Source organism: Pezoporus flaviventris, unplaced genomic scaffold (assembly GCF_033815535.1).
Source record: "Pezoporus flaviventris isolate CSIRO_AGI_PZ_B2104156 unplaced genomic scaffold, CSIRO_AGI_Pfla_v1 ptg000083l, whole genome shotgun sequence".
Taxonomy (NCBI): Eukaryota; Metazoa; Chordata; class Aves; order Psittaciformes; family Psittacidae; genus Pezoporus; species Pezoporus flaviventris.
The window spans coordinates 7,562,911-7,588,316 of NW_026892631.1; the positions used below are offsets into that span (position 1 = coordinate 7,562,911).

Below are 25,406 nucleotides of genomic sequence, written 5' to 3' on the forward strand. Positions count from 1 at the left end.
TTCCCAGCTAATAAACTTCAGGTTTAGATTTCAGCTTGAGAGAAACTATACTGTGTCAGTTGTGAGAGGAAAAAAAAATATGACTCTGGGCACTGAAACATTTTCTATTCCAATGAGAATAAAAACAAACACCTCAGATGCTAACTAATGTATTTTATTGTTTTCCTACTTATATTGAAATATTTCATGCGGGTACTCTGTAATTTTAAGCAAATTACAGTTTTCTTCCTATAAACTAACACCAACATCTATCTTCCTGGCCCCAGTCAACCTTTTCAATCAAATAAATGGGGTTTATCAATTTTACACTTACCTTTTCTAGGCAAGAGGGATACACAGTGATACAAGGTAAGTAGAATCTGTTTCCTTGAGCACTATGATCATCAAAAAAAAGTTAAGAAATATAGATTCCTACACTGATTCTTTTACTTTGACTCATGGTTGAAGTTGTAGCCATGGATTTAAGGGATACTGGGGAATGCAAAAGTAAGTTTAATTACACAGTGGTATTGACATAAACAGAGAACAAGACTTCAGTGTGGAACTGGAATGTGACCATTTAGTAATGCCATAATAATTGAAATTGCTTTCATAAAGCTTTTTAGAAGTCAGCGAGGTATGATGAGACACAAAAGGAGACATTTTCTAACCGACATTCATTAGTACTGCCTCTAGGTCATAGTCAACTAAGACTTCTTCATGCATCTTAGAAATGCCCATAAGATCTTTCCTCTAGAGTTACTTCTTTCAGCCTACAGCAGGTCTCCATCTCAGGAAAAGGTAATGATATTTTACCAGTTTTAATCATTGTGAAGGATTTGATAATATAGAAATGCAGCCATTGCATGGAACCTACCTCTTTCACATGATCTGCCAAGGTATCCTGTACCAGAGCAATCACAAACATATCTGTTCCACCCATCCCTGCATACACCATTGTTTTTACAGGGGTTGCTAAGGCAAGGTTTTGCAGTTTCTCTTGAGCATGAGGGTTTTACTCCAGCTGTACTTTGAATTTCAGCCATCTGTCGGATATCTTTGCTTTGACCATCAATAAATAAATCTCTTATGCAGCCGACGTATCCATAATTGAGAAGTGCTGTCCACACCTCTGTTGGGAAGACGAGTCCTGCTTTATTTTCTGGTAAGCCTCCAAGGTACAAGTCATCATCCAAATCAAGGATTTCACTTTCCCCTGGTGCAGTATATGGTGTACGTAGTGTGTTCACAGATATGGTCCCTGAGAAGAAAACACAACAAAATGCATGATTTTCAAGACATTTAAAATATTTAGGTACTGCTATTATTAATCTACATGCCACATTAGCTGCTGGCAAGTATCTACAAATGAAACACAGATATTCTATTGGTACAGTTACACAGTAGTAGATAAACTCCGTTATTTTAATTTCAATGTAATACAAATACTGTCAGGAAGTGAATGATGTAAGAACACTGATGCACAATACTGCATGGTCACAATACAAGTCAAAAATCACCTTACCCATCCCATAACGGGAATGCATTTCAGAGTTATTTTCAGAAATATCCTGCTTGTGCAACAACTACCACAAAAATCTCTTCATGACCTCATCTGTGCTTCAAAGCATTAGGCTGAGGCTGCATTGATAGGTTGCAATCTGGGAGACAAATCTTTGTCTTTGGTTTAGATCCAAAGACACAGTATTTTAAAAGACTCTCGCCCCTTTCACTGGGCTTTGGAAAATACTTTCTCTAAGTGCAGAAGGAAAATACTCTCATCAGCTGCCAGACAGGCAATCATTAAGAAGATAGCGATGTGCTCCTAGGAGGGAAATCAATGCCTCTGACACTTACCTTGAAATGTGTACATGTTACAAAGAGAGGGAGAGAGGATGTGTATAAAGCCTCAGGAAATCAGATGCATTTTTTTTCCATTTAAGTTTAAAAAGTAAACAAACAAAATTAAACCTAAAATAAAGTTCCGTGCCTACAAAGTGTCTGAACAAAGAAACTGCAATTAACGCTAAAGATGCTCTTTGTTAGACTTTTTAGAAGTAACCCAATTTTCCAAATTTGAATAGGCAGAGACCAAATTTAGTACACCGAGATACAGAAGATGCTTATGGCAACCAAACTTCATTTTATTCACTAAGTAGAATCACTTGAAAGAAGAATCACAAAGACCTTCACACAAGCAACTCCTTACCATTCTATATGGGTGCAAAAGTGAGGAAAACAAATCAAAGCATTATACACAGGTCACCAGATTATTATAATGTAGCAGCCACATTATACAACACTGTAATCCACTAGACTCACTACTGAAAGTGTATTAATGGTGTCAAGACACTGAAGAATCACATTTACCACAATGTATTTATCACACATACATAAAATTACCTTAATTCACTATTTTCCCTGTAAGGATGACACAGATTCCAGAAGATAACACTGATTATCAAAAATACCGCCACTGTGATGGGGGTGGTGCACAAGAGTATGAAATTCAGAACTTTTATAGCATACATACTGAAAGATGAGCTTTAAGCAAACAGAGGTAGGTCAAGAAAAGAGCATTCGCTTACTTGGATCCGCCCTAAAATTTACGTTTCTCTTTTAGCAACAGAGTCCTGCGGGAGCTAGACATTCTGCTTGTTGTTTTGTTGGTTCCACAGGTTAACTTCAACAGCACGGACAGAATGAATATCTGAACAGTTTAGACCCTTAGAACAAACTCCCTGGGGTAGAGGCCCTGGGAGGTCTGACTCCCAGTGAGACTTGATATGTATGGATTTTACAAGGGCTGGATACTACCTACAAACAGTCTACCTACAAAAAGTCTCCCTACTATCAAAATAAATGTAAAGAAAGATCAAAGTTTTGCATAGTGTTTGTGCATCTTTATGAGCATGTTTGAGGACATGATCAGTTCTCCTTCTCTTGTATTATCAGAAAAGTTTCTATGTCAGTTGAACAATCACACAGATGTGAACTTCCAGTCTTAACTAAGAAATACACATGTTGAACCACGCTTACTATTCTTCCAGGCCTCCACCTCTTTAAAATTGATAAGACTACTATATTTTTCTAAGTATGTGTTGCTGCTCACATTCCTGAAGCATGGCATTCATAAAGAACGCCTGCTACAGATTTGACCTTATATATCACAGAAGCATAAACATTTTGAGGTTTGACTTTATTCATCAGTTGCCTCAAACAATGATTCCTGGGAATGACCTGTTTAATCAAGATAGTTCAGAGAGCATCCTAGGTATCAAGAAAGACTGCTTACAGGCAACAGGTAATTTCTACTTTTAAGAATTAAAGATGCTGTAAATATAAATCATACCTGTGCTCACAGTATTTCTTCCTGCTATTGTTGCTTTCTCCCATCTGCTGCCGCACAGGCTTATTTAGGACCAAATGCTTTAAATCTATGTTCAGACAGCACATGCACCCACACAAGTTAACTTAGCTGCAGTGCACACTTTGCACAGTGCTGTTTTCTGCTAGACAAAGACATTTCTGTTTTCAAGCTATCCATAATGCTAGAAGACAGAGTGTTCCATTTCTATTAAAAATAAAAATGAATTGACTAGTCTTGATGGCTGTCAATGCACAGGAAAAGGCAGGAAATCCCAGCCAGGGTAGCTGCAGCATTAAGATGGTATTCCAAATAGTTTTATAAGCACAGAAGGCTGAGGAAGGTGAATCATAAAGGGAATGGTATCACCACTGCTCTGGTGACTGAATTATAGTTAGGTGATAGATTGAAGCAGGCAAAAATTCTTCTGTATGTCAAAAGATTACTGTGGAGAGAGCTTAAGCGCTATTTTAAACAGATATCAACAACTTTATAAAGAAAAGAACTTTTCCACTCCCCAGGAAATGACATCACATGAAATGCTCCTTGGGAGAAGCCCTCTGAAATCTTAATGTAATTGCAGCACCTGATGACTATAGGTAGAAAAACGTAACATGCAACAACTCCTCTGTGAATCCTTTTCATGTTTTGGAAGGCCATGGAATCTGTCACCTCTCTGGACCATCTCCAATTTACTGCCGGACATATCTATGACACTTCAACTGACCTATACACTCTGTGTAGTACCCTTAGCCAAATAACTATGTTAGTTATTTAATCCTTTCTGTTGAGAGCTACACTGAGTTAAATAGTACTTGCAGAAGACTCAAAGCCTTAATAACTCACTCTGGCTCAGCTGTTACGTAGGAGCTTGAACAAAATATCACAGCACACTGTTTAGAACAAGAATTATGGCTATAATACAAATAGGCTTTACAATAGAAAACCCATGCCTGGGCACCAAGCGTTTCATACTATCAGTTATCAAGTTATCTTAGTTTCTTGCTGCACTTCTAACAGCAGCCACACAACCATCACTGCTGTTGGTATCCAAATTACCTTTTATGTATCTCTGATATGCAATGAAAACTTTAATTGCAAATTGCTTTGCAAAAGCAGTTGAAAAAAAATAATCCAAGAAAAATAAGGGGGAATAAAAGATGACTTCCAAAATACATCAAAATCATACCTTCTCTGGGAATTACAGGCAGATTAAAAAGAATTGTTCTCTCAAATCACCAGTGTGCTGCAATCCATTTGGTTGTTTCTACTTACAAATGTGAAGAGACATCACTTTCCTTACAAGCAGGAAGAAAGGAAGCTAATGGAGCATACAAATGTCTTATGTGGCCAGTACTGGAAAAGGATAATAATTTGCTCTGTAAAGATAATGTAACATCAACCCTTCTCACACCAGAATTGTCAAGAGGGAAAAGAATGAGACGCAACTCATTTTACAAAATAACCTGAAGACAACAGAATATGATGAGGAAACAAAAGAGTCAGAAGATCATTGGCCTCTCAATGGCAAGAGAAAACTCTAGCCTTAAATTATAACATCTCTGTGTCAAGAACTATCCTTTCAGTTACATCCTTGCATATTATCTAGCGTAAGAGTGCCCATAACCAGAGGAGCAGCTACACTATTTCTTTGAAAAGAGCAATACTGAGGCAATAATGTTTGCTGGGAAACAAGTAGCTTCCTAGCAAAGATTTTTAATACTTAAAGTAGGAAATGTTGTCTGTATTTCTACCAGAAAAAGAAAGAAATGGGAAAGAAGTGACAGCATTTGCTTTGTCCAGCACGAAAGAAGAAAAAAAGGAAGACAAAGGGCAAGGTGTGGGGTGATTTATTTAGTCTGGGAATTCATGATCTAGCCTCAAGACTCTAAAAGCAGGTAGTATTTCTTATCTCCAGAAACTGGATATAAATTTAGGGATCCTAAAATGATTCTACCATATTCCATGTGAGAGCAAAGTGAAATTTAAACATTCAGAAGCACCTTTCTGTACTGGTGGAGAGTTTGAGAAAGACTAAAGAAATTAAGATTTTCAGCAAGGATTACTAGCTTAAAGGATAACTGGGCAGTAACACTTGCCCTGGCAGAATTTTCCTTAAGATCCAATATAAATTTATCACCTCAAATATGGAGAATATTAACAGTTGCTGAAATAGGCACATGTGAATCTGGCAGTTCTTACAAGATTGGAAAGACAGGGGAAGGAGCAGAGAGGTGTGTGCTGGTAAAAAAAAACCTGCAACAATAATGCATGTAACAGATACTGACAAAGCACTACATACAGTGAGATCATGATGATAGTTAAGCTCTAATTACATACTCTAATTTCTGGTATTTAAGTTGAAACTCTAATTCAGTTCAAAGTTTCCATGACTCCTCAACCCTAAAGCGTTACCTACCTATGAATACATTCTGATACACTGTTTTACTCTGCCATAGACAACAGAGGATGACAATAACAGTTTCCTCTCTGACTTCCCTGTGTAATGGTTATTTCCAAAGGATGAACGGTGGTTTAGTTTGACAACACTTGGAAGGTTATCCTTGAATATGGTGAACAATTTAACGACTTTAAACAATCTTAAGTCTCAAACAGTTACTAAATCTAACTTTGCTCTGTTACAAGAAAATGTGTTACTGTGAGCAAAGACTGTTACAGCTGCTTTATGGTTGGTTTTATTTTGGATTTGGTTTGGATTTTTTTCCAATTCTTTTGCTGCACATTTGGCAGTACTGTTAAAAGCAGACAGACAACCATTTCCCTTAGGCCTGAGTCAATGAGCCTCTCCAATCATGTTCAGTATTAAAGCAATTTACTTTTACGTAAGTTTGTGCATAAGAATTTACAATATATTTCAAAACCTTGTCTCAATTCTGATCAGTTGAAACTGAAGACTGTAACAACAGCTACTACAACTATTCTGATCTCTATGCTTACCTTATGTAGCCTATTTAGTTGCTTTTTGTGCATGTGAAACATTTGTTTATTAACAGTGAAAACTCAGAGCAAGGTATTCTAAATACACTTTACATCTTCACAGAATCAACTAGGTTGGAAAAGGCCTTTAGGTCAAGTCCAACCACTCCCCCAGCACTGCCAAGGCCACCACTAACCCATGTCACTAAGGGCCTCATCTACACAGTTTGTGAACCCTTCCAGGGATGGTGATTCCACCACTGCCCTGGGCAGCCTGTTCCAATGCCTGACTGCCCTTTCAAGGAAGAATTTTTCCTAATATTCAGTCTAAACCTCCCCTAGTGCAGCTTGAAGCCGTTTCCTCTTGACCTGCCACTTGTTACCTGGGAGAACAGACCAACAATCTCTATGTTGTGTGTTAAAGCAAAATATAATACCTATGATGAGGACTGTGAACACAGCATACAGCCCACGGCCAAGACAGGACACACAAGAAGCAGCTCCGAAGCAGGAACTCAGAATGAGCACAGATACTGGAAGGGAAACTCAACTCATGACAGAACACAGTAGTTGGTGCCAGGTTGTGTATTCTGCTGTATACTTAGCAAAAAAAGACGGAGAACATGCTGAGGACCGTGTCCACTTTCCTCGCTGCATACATAAGCAAGAAGATGGACCATGAAGAAATGAAATATTTCATTTAAATATGAAATCTTTCTTTACTTAACTCTGGGAAACAGGATCTCAGGAGTTCCTTCTCAAAGATATTAGGTAATATAGCACTCAAAGAAGGTCTTACAGGTGGAATGTATGGGATTCAAGGGTGAAAAACTCCTGTAATGGATCACAAGTTCCTACAATACAAAAAACCCTACAATTCTGTAATAGGTCCAAAGTTCATTCAGCAAAACGAAGTTAAAAGACACCACCTTTTCCCTCTTCTTTGTATCTCCCAAAATCTGAAGGGTTCTGCAAAATTACTAGTGAATATGGCCTGGATAAGTACAATTTAAAAATGTGCTCTTGTTCCTTACGCATCTCCCACCACAGATCCAGATGGGCATTGGCAAAGTCAGTAGTTTAGAGTGGATGCTCCCTGTGACTGAGAGTCAAAGTGAGCTAAGAACAAAAAATAAATTGAGTACATGGCTGATTCAGCTAATACAAAAGTCAAGAAAATTAGCAAAGCTCCTTGAGAAATGTCACAGCTTCCTACTATCTGAGGGAACCACTCTGCATTGGGTTTGAAGGGTGGGTGCAAGAAATTGCCAGACAACAAATTTCACTTTAAAACAAACAAGAAAAAAAAAAACAATCACTACTAAAATTGAGCTATTTATTAACAGGAGAATCTTTTCATTTATACTTGATAAGTAGGTATTTTGTCAACAGCAACAAGAAAGGCTCAGAAAAGTCATTATTTTTTCTAATGCAAGGTATATTCATTCTCTTACAGAAAAATTCTAAAGATGAGCAAGTGAGAAGTGATCACATTCACGTGATTTTCACAATGTTTCGTTTTGGCTAGAGAAAATAAATGAGAAAGCTTCCTGGAATAATAAAGTGGATTTTATTATTCATGGCAAAAGGCGTAATAGACCAATATGCAAAAGTAATGAAGAAATAATCTAAACATTACACATCAGTACTTCCTGTTCTGATCCGAAGAAAACAGGAACATACAGTTCATTGTTTATTTCAATGGTGAGGCATCATTCCGCTGGGTTAAATCTGGCGGTTTAAGAGACTACTCAGCCAACATTCTCATTAAGAAAAATGACACCATTGCCACTGATAGTGGTACTTCCACTGTGAGTTATTATTGTATGTATTAAAAATCACAGAAAAGCTTTGATGTCTGATTCAGTTTTCACCTAAAAAAAAAGGAGTTTGCCAATCTATATGCCTCTACATACTTAGCAACTATTCCCTAAAACAGTTCAATGGGTTTGGGCAAACAGGTACTATGCCCGGTTTTTAAGAGTGAGAGGGTAAATAAAGTTCACCCATCTTGATCACAGGTGATCCACCACAGCTGGATTAATTTTTCTTTTATATACAGAACCAGACTGGTTTGGGTTGGAAGGGACCTTCAAGCTCATTTAGTTCCAAACACTTGCCATGGGCAGGGACACCTTCTACTGGATCAGGTTGCTCCAAGCTCCATCCAACTTGTGCTTCAACACTTGAACACTCATATACATATGACTATTCATAATTCTATTTTAAAATAATATGCAGTCCTGATCACCAGGTACATATTGCTTTCTACAATTAGCCTACGCTCTTGCTAATATCAACCAACAGTTTTGAAGAGAAAGGGGAATGCTTTCTCTTCAAAACTTGGGCTTTCAACTGAAAGAGGAGGGATTTAGATTAGAAATTAGGAAGAAATTCTTTCCTGTGAAGGTGGTGAGGCCCTGGCACAGGGTGCCCAGAGAAGCTGTGGCTGCCCCTTCCCTACAAGTGTTCAAGGCCAGGTTGGACAGGGCTTGGAGCAACCTGGTCTAGTGGAAGGTGTTGCTGCCCATAGCAGGGGTTTGAAATTTGGTGATCTTTTAGGTCCCTTCCAACCCAAACCATTCTGTGGTTCAAATACAGTATGCTCTTGTCCTAGGTTCAGCAGCAGCAGTCATATTTTCTCCTTGTTAGTAGCTGGTGCATTGCTGTGGTTTTGACCTTCAGCCTGGGAACAGCACTGATAACACCGATGTTTTTAGTTACTGCTCAAATGTTTAGTCTGACCAAGGAATTTCTGAGTCTCATGCTCTGCCAGGGAGGAGGAGAAGCTGGGAGGAAGCAGAGACAGAGCACCTGACCCAAACTGACCACAGAGGTATTCCATACCACAGCACATCATGCCCAGGATGTGAAACTGAGAGTTACCCGGAAGGACAAGGGCACTGCTTGGTTGGGCTGGGTATTGGTGGGTGGTATTGTATTCTCTCCCCTTGTTATTTCCCTTATCATTATTATTATTGGTGGTAGCAGTAGTGATTTGTGTTACACCTTAGTTATTGGACTGTTCTTATCTCAACCCGTGGGAGTTACATTCTTTCCATTCTCCTCCCTGTCCCTCCGGGAGCGGGGTAGGAAGTGGGGGAGTGAGCGAGCGGGCTGCGTGGGTCTGAGTTACTGACTGCACTTAAACCACGACAGCCCTAAACTTTCTTAATGACATTTGTGAACTACAGTTTCCGTGAAGCAATGAATGTGCAGAAGATATCTTCAAACGTAAATACTTGCTATGTATTCAGTTCTTTATAGTTGTGTTGACTTCTGATGTAAGAATAAACTTTGCTTTCAGTGGAATCCCACAGGCATGATTATTACAGGATTTACTACCTCATATGAATCACTGAAACAGCACTTAAGAAGGAAGACTGAAATTAACATCATAGTATAAATACAATCATTGGATATTCAGTGACAGTTGAGGATTTTGAGAAGTTGTGAGTTATGTTGTCTGGGGGCTTGGGGAGTTTTATTTGTTTGGGGTTTATTTTTTGTGTGTGAATTTTTTAGTTGGGGGGGGAGATTTGATTTGTTGGGTTTAACATCAAGAAATGTAAATAGGCATCTGACATATGATCAGAAACTCGAATTCTTTACAGTTAGAATTTGAAGCTGCACAGTCCAGGAATCAAATTACTAATTTTCATACTTAGAATCAATTCTCATCAATTGAATTTGGTCTTTCATAATGGATTTGACTGAAATCTGCACCTAAGATTCACTTGAACTGAAATCTGATTTGTAGGTAGTAAGAAAGTCAGTCATAGTCCAACAACTTTTTAGAGGTGAAACTCTAGAATTATAAATTCAAGTCATGGAAAAGGAATCACCAGGTAGAAGAAAGTGAGGAAAACCCCACAAAATCCAAAAAGGAGAGTTTACATTTGTCAACACACCAGATTGGATACTGATACTAATCAGAAAATTCTTTGGACAGGCTGAGCTACAGACTCAGCACATTCCTCCCCCAACTTCCAAATTCTGGCATGAAAGGAAACATAACATTTAACAGATTTGTGCTTCAGTCAAGAGAGCAGACTTTGGCCGCTTCAGGAACCTGCTTAGAAAGGTTCCATAGAAAACAGCCCTAGAGGGCAAGGGGGCCCAAGACTGTTGATTGATATTCAAGGATCACCTCCTGCAAGCTCAGGAGTGTTGCATCCCAACTAGAAGTGCAGCAGGAGGCCCAGGAGACCTCCTTGGATAGGTAAGAAGCTGCTGAGGAAACTCTGAAGGAAAAAAAGAGGCTTATAAAAGGTGGAGGCAAGGACAGGTGGCCTGGGAAGAATACAGGGATGCTGTCCGGGAAACTAGGGACCAGGTTAGGAAAGCTAAGGCCCAGTTAGAATTAAACTTAGCTAGGGATGTGAAAGATAACTGGAAGGGATTCTATAGGTACATTGCAAATAAAAGACAAGACTAGGGACAACATGGGCCCCCTCAGGAAGCTCTCAGGAGAACTGGCTACCCTGGGTTTGAATAGTTCTGAATGACTTCTTTGCCTCGGTCTTCACTGGCAAAGGCTCTGACCAAACAACCCAAGTCTTGGAAGGCAGATGCAGGGACTGTGAGAATGAAGACCTCAGGCCCACTGTAGGAGAGGATCTGGTTTGAGACCACCTTAAGAACCTAAACGTGCACAAGTCCATGGGAGCTGATGAAATCCATCCATGGGTCCTGAAGGAGCTGGCAAATGAAGTTGCGAAGCCGCCAGCCATCATATTTGAAAAATCATGGCAGTCAGGTGAAGTTCGCAATGACTGGAAAAAGGGAAATATAACCCCCATTTTCCGGAAGGGGAAAATGGATGACCCGGGGAATTATAGACCAGTCAGTCTCACCTCTGTGCCTGGCAAAATCTTGGAGCAGATTCTCCTGGAAGGCATGCTAAGGCACATGAAAATCAACAAGGTGCTTGGTGACAGCCAGCATGGCTTCACTGAGGGGAAATCTGCCTGACCAATTTGGTGGCCTTCTATGATGGGGCTACAGAACTGATGGACAGGGGTAGAGCAGCTGATGTCATCTACCTGGACTTGTGAAAAGTGTTCGACACTGTCCCACACAACATCCTTGTCTCTAAATTGGAGAGACATCAATTTGATGGATGGACCACTCAGTGGATAAAGAACTGGCTGGATGGCCAAACACAAAGAGTTGTGGTCAATGGCTCAATGTCCAGCTGGAGATCAGTAACGAGTGGCGTCCCTCAGGGATCAGTGTTGGGACCGGTCTTGTTCAACATCTTTGTCAGTGACATGGACAGTGGGATTGAGTGCGCCCTCAGCAAGTTTGCCGATGACACCAAGCTGTGTGGTTCAGTTGATACCCTGGAGGGAAGGAATGCCATCCAGAGGGACCTTGACACGCTTGTGAGGTGGGCTGATGCCAACCTCATGAAGTTTAACCAAGCCAAGTGCAAGGTCCTACACCTGGGTTGGAGCAATCCCAGGCACAGCTACAGGTTGGGCAGAGAAGAGATTCAGAGCAGCCCTGCAGAGAAGGACTTGGGGTGCTGGTTGATGAGAAAAGTGAACATGAGCCGGCTTCATTGCACGCTCGCAGCCCAGAAAGCCAACCATATCCTGGGCTGCATCAAAAGGAGCGTGATCAGCAGGCTGAAGGAGGCGATCCTGCCCCTTTACTCTGCTCTTGTGAGACCTCACTTGGAGTATTGTGTGCAGTTCTGGTGTCCTCAACATAAAAAGGACACGGAACTGTTGGAACAAGTCCAGAGAAGGGCCATGAGGATGATCAGGGGACTGGAGCACCTCCCGTATGAAGACGGGCTGAGAAAGTTGGGGCTGTTCAGCCTGGAGAAGAGAAGGCTGCTTGGAGACCTCATAGCAGCCTTCCAGTATCTGAAGGGGGCCTATAGGGATGCTGGGGAGGGACTATCCATTGGGGACTGTAGTGACAGGGCAAGGGGTAATGGGTTAAAACTTAAACAGGGGAATTTTAGATTGGATATAAGGAGGAAGTTCTTTACTGTGAGGGTGGTGAGGCACTGCAGTGGCTTTCCCAAGGAAGCTGTGAATGCTCCATCCCTGGCAGTGTTCAAGACCAGGTTGGACGAGGCCTTGGGTGACATGGTTTAGTGCGAGGTGTCCCTGCCCATGGCAGGGGGGGCTGGAACTAGATGATCTTAAAGTCCTTTCCAACCCTAACTATTCTATGATTCTATGATTCTAAAGTATATTATTTGGTGGAGTAACAATATATATTCAAGGCCAGAGGCAGCTGAAAACACATGGCCTGGTTCACTAGTTAAATGCATTGTATGCTATAAGATTTCAGAGGCATTAGGAGCAGTTTATGATTTCTTTATTTTTACTCTTCTACCCTGCTACAGAATCTGACCTCATACTGGCAAAATACAGGAAGTCACTAATTTCCATTTCTGCTGATATGCCATTCTGTTGTTAGCCATTCATTAGCATATCATTTAATTATGCTGAAATCTGCAGACATTATTGGGAATTCTGTGTTGTTTCTGAGGGCAAGCTATTCCCTATGTTGGAGATTACGTTCAGTAACAATTTTTTGGTTTTATTCTTGAAACTTGCCAGTTCAGCTATTTGGTGGAAGCAAGCACAGAGGGAGATTACTGTTTGTTTTTGAAGTACACAGTACACTTACTTGCAAGATTAAGTACCTGATTACCCAATAAATTTTAATATAAGATATTTTACTCTGCAAGTCATTGTATTCTGGTACCTGACAGTAATGACTTCTTATATTTCCCTTATTTTTCTGATGATTCACAACTGTAATTATGGCAGCATAATATATACCCGGTGTTTTTCCAGATAAAGCATGAAAAAACATCTTGAATATTAAAACAGCTTACCTGACCGTCCATCCCGTTGAAAATCCACATGGTACCATTCACCATCATTCACCTTCTTCTGCAAGGCTTTTATTTTTATAGTACCTGATCCCATGTCTAACAGCAGGTAGAGGTGGCCATCAAGCATTTCAATGGCAAAAAAGTCAACTTTCACCATCTGTGGGTGTTTGGCATCTTTTTGGTGCCTGGGTTTTCCATGACTGAATAGAATCAGGCCATTTGGCTCAGTTGTACGGAAGTCAAATGATATTGAGCCTGTTTTCTTGGCATTCCACTTTGGCAAAGAGATGAAAGACTCTGGTGTTTCAAATGTGATTGGATCTAAGGTTGCAACATTCTCACATTTAAATGCTACAACCCCATGAATCTTCATTTTAGGATCTCCTTGCTTGGCAAGTCGAGATAACTCCAACCTGACATCATTATTTTTATATACAACCTGCAAGCAAAGCAGAGAAGTTACAAAGAGGAACTTGACCATTTTAACCAAACAGATATAACCCTGAATCAATATATTATTTAAAGGATAATCATGATGGTATATGAATATGATAATTAACATACACACAAAATTAAATAACTATTTCCATTGACTAATGATTTAATAATGGTTTTCATTAAACCAAACAAAGTTGCTCTAAAAATATCCCTGGAGTTAATTCAAACAATCTGAAAGAATCTGCACATTATTTATACTCTCACTCACAAATTAGCTTGCATGGCCTTGAATGCTTAAAAGCCCTCTTCACACAGCCATTCTGCTATGTTAGAGAAGTATTAGATGATTTCTCCCTCTAAACCCTTCATCACTGTCTTAACTCTTCTGTCCCTTGACAGAAAATGCCCAAAGGTCAGACACCTTATGATTTAACATCTACTCAGTTTGTCCTTGGTGCTGAGGAGCAGCAGCATCCATGGCATTCATGAAGCTATAAAATAAGGAAACTAGGATCATACTGATGAAACCAGACAAAAACAGGACCATCTTTGAGCAGTTCAATTGGACAAAAAATAGACCCCCTTACATATTTTCCCTGACTGAAGAGTTTTCTGATAAAAATTACAGATAATATTAGCTTTAAATCCAACTGACTTCTACAGCAAATATTGCCACTTCAAATCACATATTTACTCTGCCCAGAGAATACCATCATGATACAACCATCTCCCCAGGGTTCTAGCCTTTACTGGGATATTCTGAGATTCTTGCTGTTTATGCTGTCCAGGATACAAGGACTACTTAAATGAAGCTCCTCAGTAGCTGAGGTGTGCACAAGTATTTTGTCAAAATTTTTCATTATTCAATAAATTATATACTTAAGCTAAAATATCACTGAAGAGTTGAATATGACTGCATGGAGACAAGCTAAAAACTTCCCTGTTTCTAAGGTTAAGCCTACATTAGAAAGCAATTTGGAGCAAAAGCAACAGCTAAGCAAATCAAAGCACTTTGTGCTGAGGCTTCTTCATCTACAGATGCAGATATAGATCATGTCTGGCCCTTGATCCAGTGTTTCAACTATACAATGTAGCCTGAAGCTGTTTAGGGGAACAACCTCTGGTTTTAACCTTATAACCCTATTACAGGTTAGAAAGTGCTTAATGAATACTTTGGGTACAGCTTCTGGATTCAGTTCCTCTGAAGCCTAGTTTGAATGCAAATGAAACCCACTGCAACATGCACTAAGTGAAAGAGACTGGAGACACACTGCAGATCTGTGCCACTGTTAGAAATCAAAATACCAGCAGACACAATCTAAGATGGCATACCCCAAAAGTGATGGTTCCTATTGAAAAACCATGTTTCAAGAAAACAGAACACTAATGAGATTATTGATAGATCCAACAGTTTTTTACTGTAGGAATTGTGTTCTTTCAAATTATGTCATTATCCACCCAGCAAATTGCTTCATAAGCCATGGCAGAATTATTCTACTGTATTATAAAAGTCCATTTCTCCATCATAATTCAGAGTTCAGTACAACTACTGCTGTTCTCAGTGGAGCTGGGTCTCCAAAGAGAACAAAAAACCTGGCTTTGGATTCTTGACAGCAGAAGTGATATGCTGTCACAGAGAGGTAGGTAACGTGCTGCCTTCTTTGAGTGAAGACATCAGAAATGACTAGAATTGGACTAGCTGTAATCTTAAAGAATAAGGTACTGGATTTGTATGTACCAAATAGCTCTGGGACACTTCAGAGATTGCAGATGACATAAAGGAATTCAGAAGAGCATTGCAGAATAAGCACATGCAAGTGATCTCTCGTAGGGGTGACTTTCTGTCTTTAAAGAAAGTCAAAGGGCAGAAGAACGCAGCAAGAAGCCAGTAGCCGGGCAGTAATATTACTTAAGGCGTAGCTGGTACCATGAAACATTGGCCACCTTCTACAGCAAGAGGGATTTTGAAGAGCTTCCATCTCATTTGAAGGAGTTACAGGGGGCAACCTTTCTACAATAGACTGAAAAATGTTAAACGGAGACTAGAGGATATGATTCAAAAAGAAAGGAACAAATGAGCTCTCATTAGAATTAAATCATGCTGTTGACAATGAAATTAATTAAGGCAATGAAGAACATGAGGAGAAAATACCCTTCAGTTGCTTACTGAACAAAGGTAAGTACCAGGAGTAAATGTACAAAAAGAACCTCTTGTTTATGGAAAAATTCAAATTGTCTGATATTAATGAAGCTGGTTGACCAAATAATAAAATTAGTAGTTAATAGCTATGTTAGAAAACCTGAGCAGACAAACGGAGCTTGCCTTCATCTCTAGTACAGCTCAGTAGACCTTCAAGTCATTTATCAACTCAGAAACAATATAGTTCAAGGACCTGATGGACAGGGATACGGACAACAGTTTTCTTAACTCATCAACAGCTCTTTGAGTAGCTTAATATACAATATATGACAGAAAAACTCTTCTTTAATATTAACTCACTACATTCTGACTCCAATAGAGATGTGGATCCACAATTAGTTACGTGAATATAACTGAGTCATTCAACCTTATCCTTCACAACCTACCAGTCAGTATCCTTATATTACCATGTACTTGCCTAGCATCTACTGGGCTGCCCCTGGTAGTGATTTATGTACTCTCACACTCCCTCTCATACCTGGACAATAAGATTTTCCTGCACATGCAATTGCCAGCCCTAAAGGAATTATACTGTGCTATTAAGAGCACCTTGAATTTATTTTCTATTTACTGTATTCTTGCCTCTTAATATTAAGTTAGGTTCGAGAATAAATTTGTTTTCGAGGAGAGAAAGGGAAGACCTACATACCTTTTTCCAATCAAGACAGGAGCTCCCTTTGCTACCATCTAGCCCAACCACCTGCTGAGCAACTTATATCACAGTGCTGAGTCTTAACAAGTTAAGTCCAGCTAAGAAACGGCAAATATTAACTTAAGCTCAGCACTCTTTAACATGGCCTGTGGGCAGACTTGAGCACAAGCAAAATTAATTTATGTTTCCCAAAGATATATCATGTATATAATTTATTGCCCAAGTATGCAATGAATTCTAGGAATGTATTAAGAATTCACTACAGATCTACAGTAATCCTGGCAGGTGTCTTCAACAACAAAAAAAAGCAGCTGATCAGCCAATGAACCTATATTAATAAAGCAGCAGTGTATGGATGTATGAATGATGCTGAGAAGAGGTGAAGGAGAACACAAGGAATTTACTGTTATGTTCATTATTAAGTTCAAATATAAAATTAAAAAGTTGACATGAAAACATTAATATCAACAGAACCATAGCATTTCTTTCTACTGACCCTATCCCATTAAATTTAAAGCCATGAAAGATGTGAAAGAATCCAGATTTAACACCATTTTCAAAGTGCAGTCCCTTCCACATTAAAGATTTCTTCACTACGAGTGAAGAAATGGCATTACTCAAATATTTTAGAACACCAACTAACTCTGCTAGCAATACCCTTTCAAGCACTGTGATTAAAAGCCTTCAAAACACTATGAAGCATTTCTTTCAAATTACATTATTAAAACTGAACACAATCCTTAAGGACCTAATCACACCACCTAGTTCTCAGCATCTAGGTTTCCTTTAGAACCAAAGAGAAACTACGAGTTCAGAGTACCTACATTATGACCTTGCTCTGAAGAATTCATCTATTTACTTAACTGGGACACAAGGAAAAAATAGCTTGATAAAGGCGATTTCAATCATTCCCATCTCCAAACATGTTAAATGAAAAAAGAATGACACATATCTTTACCATAAAAGAGTATTTTCACGTTTTCATGAAAGCTGAATCACCTAGTGCAAACAATAGCAGATAATTCATTAAAATGGAGACTAGTATCATCCAAAATGGCTCAGGATATGTGCTGATGACCTACAATTTTATGCTGCGCGGTGAAGTCAGAGGGAGGTAACACACTGATGTCAGCATCATAGCAATGGGACTTAGAGTAAGTGAAGCCTAAGGCAATTTTATACGCTTGCTTTAACAGCCACTAGAATTTCCATGCTCATTGAGAACTACCTGGTACATACAGCACCACATTCCCTCGAAATCCAAATGCAAAAGTGACCATTGAGAGTTACCATGTTGGGTGGTGGGTTTTTTTGGCATTTGCTGGATGGTTTTGAACTAATCCATGAATGTCAGCTTCTCATTTTGCTCATGTGCCTCAACTCATTTCCAAGCTCCAGCAAAGAATATATCAAGAAACACAATAAACTACAGACTACTGACAAAACTTAGGGAGCCCCAGTTCAACTATCTGCAATGTGGTTTACTTCTGAGCACAATGTAAATGAAAGCACACAATATGAACGACAACAGCTACTCAATCCTCTAGGATTACTCAGCTTTACAAACCAGCTTTGTTTTGTGAACATAGAGATAAAGCAGGTATAATGAAAGCTCCAAGGAAATTGTATTCATTCTCAAATGCAATGGTTTTAATTTTCCTGAGGTGGATATATGTGCGTATGGCAGAGTGGTGCATTTAGAATGGGGGTCATTTTGAGCACCAAAACAAAACCCAAGTGGCTATAGAATCCTACTGAGTGGGAGGTAGGCTCAGGACAACAGGACAGGGTTCCACAATGTTAGATACATAAACACCTGAAGAAAAATGACAACGTGTGCAATTTTTTACATGATGACTATGGTCTGGGAAACTGTCCTGCAAGTTTCAGCTCAAAAAGAAGTTGCTTAATAGAGCTGCGGTGGGAGAGGGGAGAAGAATATCTAACCAACTGCACTGCTACAAACCCTACAGAATATATGTATCTGGGAATTTTATGTTCTCCGGCCTCCTCTTGCTGTCCACTCTGAGCATCCGAAACTGTTGAGTGGAAACAGAGCACACATGACTCTCCATGCAAATTGGACTTGGCTCTTCCAGGGAGAAGGAATTGTTACAAGGGCCTGTAGTGACAGGACAAGGGGGAATGGCTTTAAACAGACAAAGGTGAGATTCAGATGAGATATGAGCAAGAAATTCTTTCCTGTGAGGGTTCTGAGGCCGTGGCACAGGTTGCCCAGAGAAGCTGTGGCTGCCCCATCCCTGGCAGTGTTCAAGGACAGGTTGGACAGGGTTTGGAGCAACCTGGTCCAGTGGAAGGTGTCCCTGCTCATGGCAGTGGGTTGGAATTGGATGAGCTTGAAGGTCCCTTCCAAACCAAACCAGTCTGTGACTATATGGTTGCAGATAACAGACAGGAAAGGCTATTGATTGCCCAAGTCCAAAACAGCACCAAACACCTCTTACGTTACCCAATCGGGGGGGGGGGGGGGGGGGGGGGGGGGGAGATATTTAATAACTGGAAAGATATTGACTATATTAGGCCTGACCTCTCTCAGGGCAGCGGCTTCTGAAAAACATGAAAGAGACTTGTTCAAGACTAATATATCACTCATGTAGCATAGCACAATGTTCTACTGTTTATAGCATTAGATATCACAAGTATATTTCAGAATCTGACATACTCCCTACAGACAACTGTGTTCTACAAGGTAGGAATAAAAGAACCACTAAAACACTTTTTGCTATTAGAAGCCAGGACTAGGAAGCCAGGAACCTGGGTTTCACCTGCATCTGAAGGCCTCACAGAGAGCATCTCCTTGCATCTCTGTAAAATGGACACACCATTTCCTCACAGGGTAGGAATTTGCATGAAGGTGGAAGTTTGCATTACCAACATCAGATCTAGTGGAGCTTCATTCAAAGTCTAAAAGGTCTTTTCCAACCTGTCTGATTCTATGACTGTATGATATTTACACACACTTTTCCCATAGGGAGTCACGATCCCCTCCCCACCCCCCCATCCCCTTCCATACTCTTTTTGAGGAACATGGCTGGCAGTATAACAGAAAGAGCATGAGAGTATGTCACTGCAGAATACAGGGCACACTGGCCATTTAAACAGAGAAATAAAAGGTACCCAAACTGGTCAAAAGCTACACTCACTTAAAAGCGGGGCTTGAACAATCCATGTCTCAAGGTAAATGTGCCATGATGATACAGTCACTAGTGCTTTCATGCCACACTGAATGGCTAAGTAGGGACAATAAATTTGTGCTGTTTATTGTTTCTGTAACTAAGCAACATGAACTGGACTCATCTTCCTCAATATTAGAGGATATGTTGCACATCAGGCATTTTGAAAACTTCCGTTCACAGAAAAGAGACAAACTTAAGGCACACAAATAAATGTTCTATTTGAATTGCTTATTATCATATCCCTACAAATGCCAGGCAGACAAATGGATGCCAAAAAAAAGATGAAAAGTTAGCATAGTTATATGGAATCCCACTATGAATTCAATAATAGTCTGCAATGAACCTTCAGATGTACTATGTCAGAACCATCACTGTCCTAACCCCAAGGAAAAGAGCAGAAAGATAAAAAAAGGAAAAGAACAAGCCAAAACACAGAACAACAAAGAGCTCAGAATTTGGTACAGGAGTGCTACCATAATCACTCTAAGGCAATAATACAGTCAAAAATGAATCCAGTACTAACAGAATCAAAGTAAAAAATAATAGGTATACTGTGAATGTTACAGGGCACTCTTTTGAGAAACCTTTACTTGTTTTTCTTTAGATTCACTGTGCAGTACTGGGAAAGTCACCTCAGTTCCATGCATCAGTCACCTATTTGCAGAATTAATACCATTGTGATAGCCGAGCTTCAAGCAAACTGGTCTCTTCTGCTGAATTCTGAATGCTGATCTTAGAACTGTTTGTTTCCTTTCTCTCCCGCTTTGCCTGCCTGAATAGAGACATCTAAAGAGGATGCCAGGGAACGCTTTTTTATGTTCTAAATCACTAGCATATCATTCGACATGTTATATTAGCAGAAGTTAGCGGGGAGAAAAAAAAAACAACCTTGATAATGGGATTGTTATGTTTTTCACCCTGCTGTGGCCACAAGTCTTTTGAAGATCTTTTTTCCCCTCTTCAATTGACTATTTTGTTATTCCTTGTATGCCCTGTTGTCAGCTGCCAGACTGCTAAATGTTTCTCACTGTGGTTGCTATGCTTTCCATTTTTAAGAAACTGGTTCAAGGAGTGTTGGTTGGGGCTTTTTTTTTTTATAACTTCCCATGGCAAAGACTCATAGAAATTTCTTGGCAACACCTATACTGCAGAATTTAGGAACAAGTTGGTTCCACAGAAGCTCAATCAGCTCCCAAGTAGGAACAAAGCCTTTCTGAAGACATAAGGCATGAAACAAAACCAAGAGAAACAAGAATCACCAAAAGGAGAACAACATGTATTATCTGAGGCAAAAGCAGCTTTGTGTTAGTACATTATAAGAAGTCTACGGAAGAAAATAGATGATATGCTGCCTCCAATGACTGTCTGGGGGGAAAAAAGGCCTACAAGAGACTCAACTGTTGTGCTGGATCTCAGCCTTTTCCTCCCCTTTCTTTCATGGTGCAGCAGAGTTACTAAAGACTGCAGAAGTCTCCTTCCCCATTAACCATTCCTGCCTAAACTCAAGCAGAAGAACTCTTTAGGGACCACAAGAAAGAGGTGATGTAAGTCAGAACACAGCAATTACAATCGGAGGGTTCAAGCCTTATTTCTTCAGCATAACATTCATAATATGCTAAACATTTCCAATCCATTTAAAGCTTTAACTTCAAGGCCAGAAAATAGTGAAGAAACTTACGGGAAAAGACAAAAATCATGTAAATGTAAAAAAAAAATCAATGTTCTAAGGAACCTCTCAACTCATGTGCACCTGAAAGCTCCGAGTTATCTTTATTAGGGTTGGAGTTATATAGGGGAAAAAAGGAAGCAGCCACAAAAGAGAAAAAAGAACGGGCAGCAAATTAAAGAGAAAAGCTAAAATGGACCCAACACAGAATCTAAGTTTGGAAGGTCAGTGATCTGAAGACAAACAAACCAAAACTTGCTTAAAAAAAAAAATAATCAATTACCAATATACATACCCCTGAGTGCCTGCAAATATTTGAACAAGTTTTTTTCCATATTAAACACATTTGAAAACATCCACAAAAACAACATTGGGCTCCAATTAAATGCAGAACATCAATTCTGCATATCCTTTGGTAAATGAGGGAGGTTTATTCCACCCCTCACTAGCTTTCCTTCCTTCCTTCAGCCTCTCACATCAGTTCATTAGTAAGCTGCCAACTTAAGGCTCTTAACCTTACTACTCCTACAGAATAATAAATACCCAACTGGCTTTTTCTTCCTATTTTCTCTCACCTGCGTAGGTTGTTCTTGCATCTAGCTGAATAGCCAGCCTTTGGCTGTGGGTGTTCCTGGCTGCTTTCTGTTTTGGACTCATCTGCTCCGTTTCCTGGTTTGAAAGAACCTTCTGTTCCACTGAGGGGAAAATAGACCTCTAATCCTAGGCTGAAATGCAATGCCTGTTGTGCGAACTATGGCCAGCCTTCATGTAGAAAGCATCCTTCCTTCCTTTTGAGCTCTGCTAGATGACTATGCTCAGGCAAGTTGGCTACTTGTTGACAAGCTACAAAAACTTTCCTTCTTCTGTACTAGGAGCCAGCATAATACATATCTAGGTTAGCAGCTCTCTGATTTTGGTTTCTAATCCTTGATATAGTGACTGTCTATGCAGTTGTTGGCGAAATTCTGACCAACCATGACTACAGACTGTTTTGGGCTGGAAAGGACCTTAAAGCTCATCCAGTTCCAACCCCCTGTCATGGGCAGGGACGCCTTCCACTAGAGCAGGTTGGTCCAAGTCCCATCCAGCCTGGCTTTGGACTCTACGAGGGATGGGGCAGCCAAAGCTTCCCTGGGCACCCTGTGCCAGGGCCTCACCACCCTCACAAGGAAGAATTTCTTCCTAATGTCTCATCTCAATCTCCCCTCTGTCAGTTTAAAGCCATTCCCCTTTGTCCTGTCACTACAGGCCTTTGTCAAAAGCCTCTCTTCAGGCTTTTTGTCGGCCCCTTGAGGCACTGGAAGCTGCTCTAAGGTCTCCCCAGAGCCTTCTCTTTTCCAGGCTGAACAAGCTCAGCTCTCTCAGCCTGTCTTCATTGTTAATGATGGGTAAATAGTAAAAAAATTAAAAGATAGAGGGAAAAAAAAAAACAAACAAAACACAACATAACCAAAACCCAAAACCCCACAATTCTAATTCCCACTCCCTAACTACAGTGCTAACTTGCCTTTCACTGGTAGAGCGACTTACACATTCCCAGAAGACATCCAGGAAAATTCTTCCCTACCTTCACCTGCAATTTCTTGTGAATCCTTATAATCCTTTCAACACATCATTTTTGCTTTCCAGTACTGCAACTTCAGTAACTATTCACATCAACATTTTAAAACTACCTTTCCTTTCTCAGATACCCGCGGCAACTGGAAGCTAAGTTTTCTGTAGTACTTTTGCACACAGAGTTATTACTGTAACTCCAACACAACATACAGGGTATCAAGTTGCAAACTGTTTTTCAGAGGCAGCTTTTCCTTCACCATTGCTTAATGATAAGAGGTACACTGTAAGGCTACTGGGCTGTGTGTTCCTGTGAACTTCATCCTGTGCTTACGCTCCTTTTCTAAACAGCCTGTGTCTCCTGTAATGACAGATAAAAAGCAATCCCTGCACAGAGAAAAAGCGGGTCTGTTCCAAGTCATACACTCACCTTTGAAGTACACTATATATGGCCAAAAGCAATTCGTAAATTTTCAAGAAAAGAATTAATTTAATTCATGGGATATTTCTAAAGCATCTCTTGTGTTTAAAGGCATCTTTGACCACAGCCTATGGGCCATGTTTATGTTAATACATTTTATTGAGGTTAAAGCTGACCTCCAAAATAAACTTGCTGAACTAATCCAAATATTTATTTTCATTATAATGACAAGGAACAGGGATGTATCTTGATTCTCAAGATGCGGCATCTCACTGCAGGGAGAGAATGCAGCAGAGTGTACTTCAGTATGGTGTTTAAAGAATGCGATTCTGCAGGATGACCTCCAAGCCTGAGACTTTGATGTTAGCTTAGTGCTAAAGGAACGTCAGACAATAAAATCCCCTTTTGGTTCTGTACTAAATTGGTCCTCAGCCTCAAGGAAAATCAATTCTTTTGACAGATGATCAGTAAAAACATAATACTACAACAAACTTTGTCTAGTAACATTCAAGAAGAGTAGCTCGCCATACAAAATGGACTACTAACAAGTACCTTTACACAAGCCATTACTGATTTTTGTAATCTAATACATATGGAAACTTTCAGAAGTGTACTGTTCTGCGAATACAGGTTTCCTAAAATACTTCTGCTTACATAAAAATGCCTGCCACAATCAACACACTGAGAGTGTTTACTTGGAAAACAGTTTTGAGGAGCACCAATTCTTAGTAAAGGGCAGACAGTTCAGTCAGGCACTTCTCATACCCATGTCACTGCATACATCAGTTGAATGTCTCAGTGATGTTCTGACATTTGGTTTCGTCTTTAATTATGATTTTTTTCTATTTCAAATAAACACTTCAAATATAGATTTTATAACAAGCATTTTGAAATGTTTTGAAATATCACTTCAGAAAAGGGGGGGGAGGAAATAGGCTCTACCTTGGGCAACATTGTCAGGCAAAAAGGATATTCTATTTTCACTGAAACACTACTGGGACACCATACAGCACGTGTGCTGAATAATGCACAAATAATCACAAAGAGTAAACATGACATCTAAAGAAAGATTTTAGCCGCATTTAAACTGCTACTGCTTGTGTTCATCTCAGTGTGACTCCATTAAAAACAAACAAACAAACAACTATACAAAGAGCCATAGCCTGCGTTACCTTTGAAAAAGTTTACCAAAATTATTTTCAAGATTCTCCTTTCTGTAGTGGGGCCTTAGTCCCAGGGACACCATGATTTACTGGTTAAAGACTCCAATAAAAACCTATTACAGAAGCACCGAATGGTCTGGACTGGAAGAGACCTTAAAGCTCATCCAGTTCCAGCCCCCTGCCACACACAGGGACACCTTCCACTAGACCAGGTTGCTCCAAGCCCCGTCCAACCTGCCCCTTGAACACTGCCAGGGATGGGGCAGCCACAGCTTCTCTGGGCACCCTGTGCCAGCGCCTCAGCGCCTTCACAGGGAAGAATTTCTTCCTAATGTCTCATCTCAATCTCCCTCTGTCAGGTTAAAGCCATTCCCCCTTCTCCTGTCCCTACAGGCCCTTGTCAAAAGCCCCTCTCCAGATTTCTTGTCAGCCCCTTGAGGCATTGGAAGCTGCCTGTAGGTCTCCCTGGAGCCTTCTCTTCTCCAGGGTGAACAAGCTTTGCATTTCCTTCCTTTCTGTGAAGGGTTCTGCATTACCAGGTGGACATCCAACACTCATAAACGACAGAAATGACAGCTTCACAGAATATGAACACTCCCTCAGCCATCTCCTGAAAGCTTCAGCTTAGAAATTAAAGGAGAACATTCAGAGCATGGGCTCTATTTTTGTGCCATTTTGTTTCCATAACCTTTCAGGGCTGTTACCCATACGTACAAGTGACTGTGTTTTCAAGCCCAAAAGGTGCAGATAGCTTTCATAGTACACATGGATATCCAGTATGCACAAACATCATATAAGACCTTGGCCCAACATTCAAGTATTACTTCAAAAATAAGGCCCTCTCTTTAGAACCCAGCCAGTTTTTTATATAAGAAAAGCTAATGACTGAAAGGCTACATGCAACAATACCATGTGCTATTTAAAATTCTGAGGGGAAAAAAAAGATACTTAAAATGAAGTTCTGGAT

The 25,406-nt window shown here is 40.0% G+C and overlaps 1 protein-coding gene across 23 annotated transcripts in view; it reads right to left on the reverse strand.

Moving 5' to 3' along the window:
* The window catches only part of NRXN1 (neurexin 1), a 680,000-nt gene that overhangs the window by 412,056 nt on the left and 242,538 nt on the right, over positions 1–25,406 (reverse strand). For all 23 annotated transcript variants that reach the window (XM_061475305.1, XM_061475304.1, XM_061475274.1 and 20 more), the window contains 2 exons: positions 13,149–13,587; positions 857–1,240 (listed from right to left, as the gene is read on the reverse strand). In XM_061475305.1, coding sequence (XP_061331289.1) covers positions 857–1,240; positions 13,149–13,587 — 823 coding nt within the window. The remainder of the gene's footprint in view (positions 1–856; positions 1,241–13,148; positions 13,588–25,406) is intronic.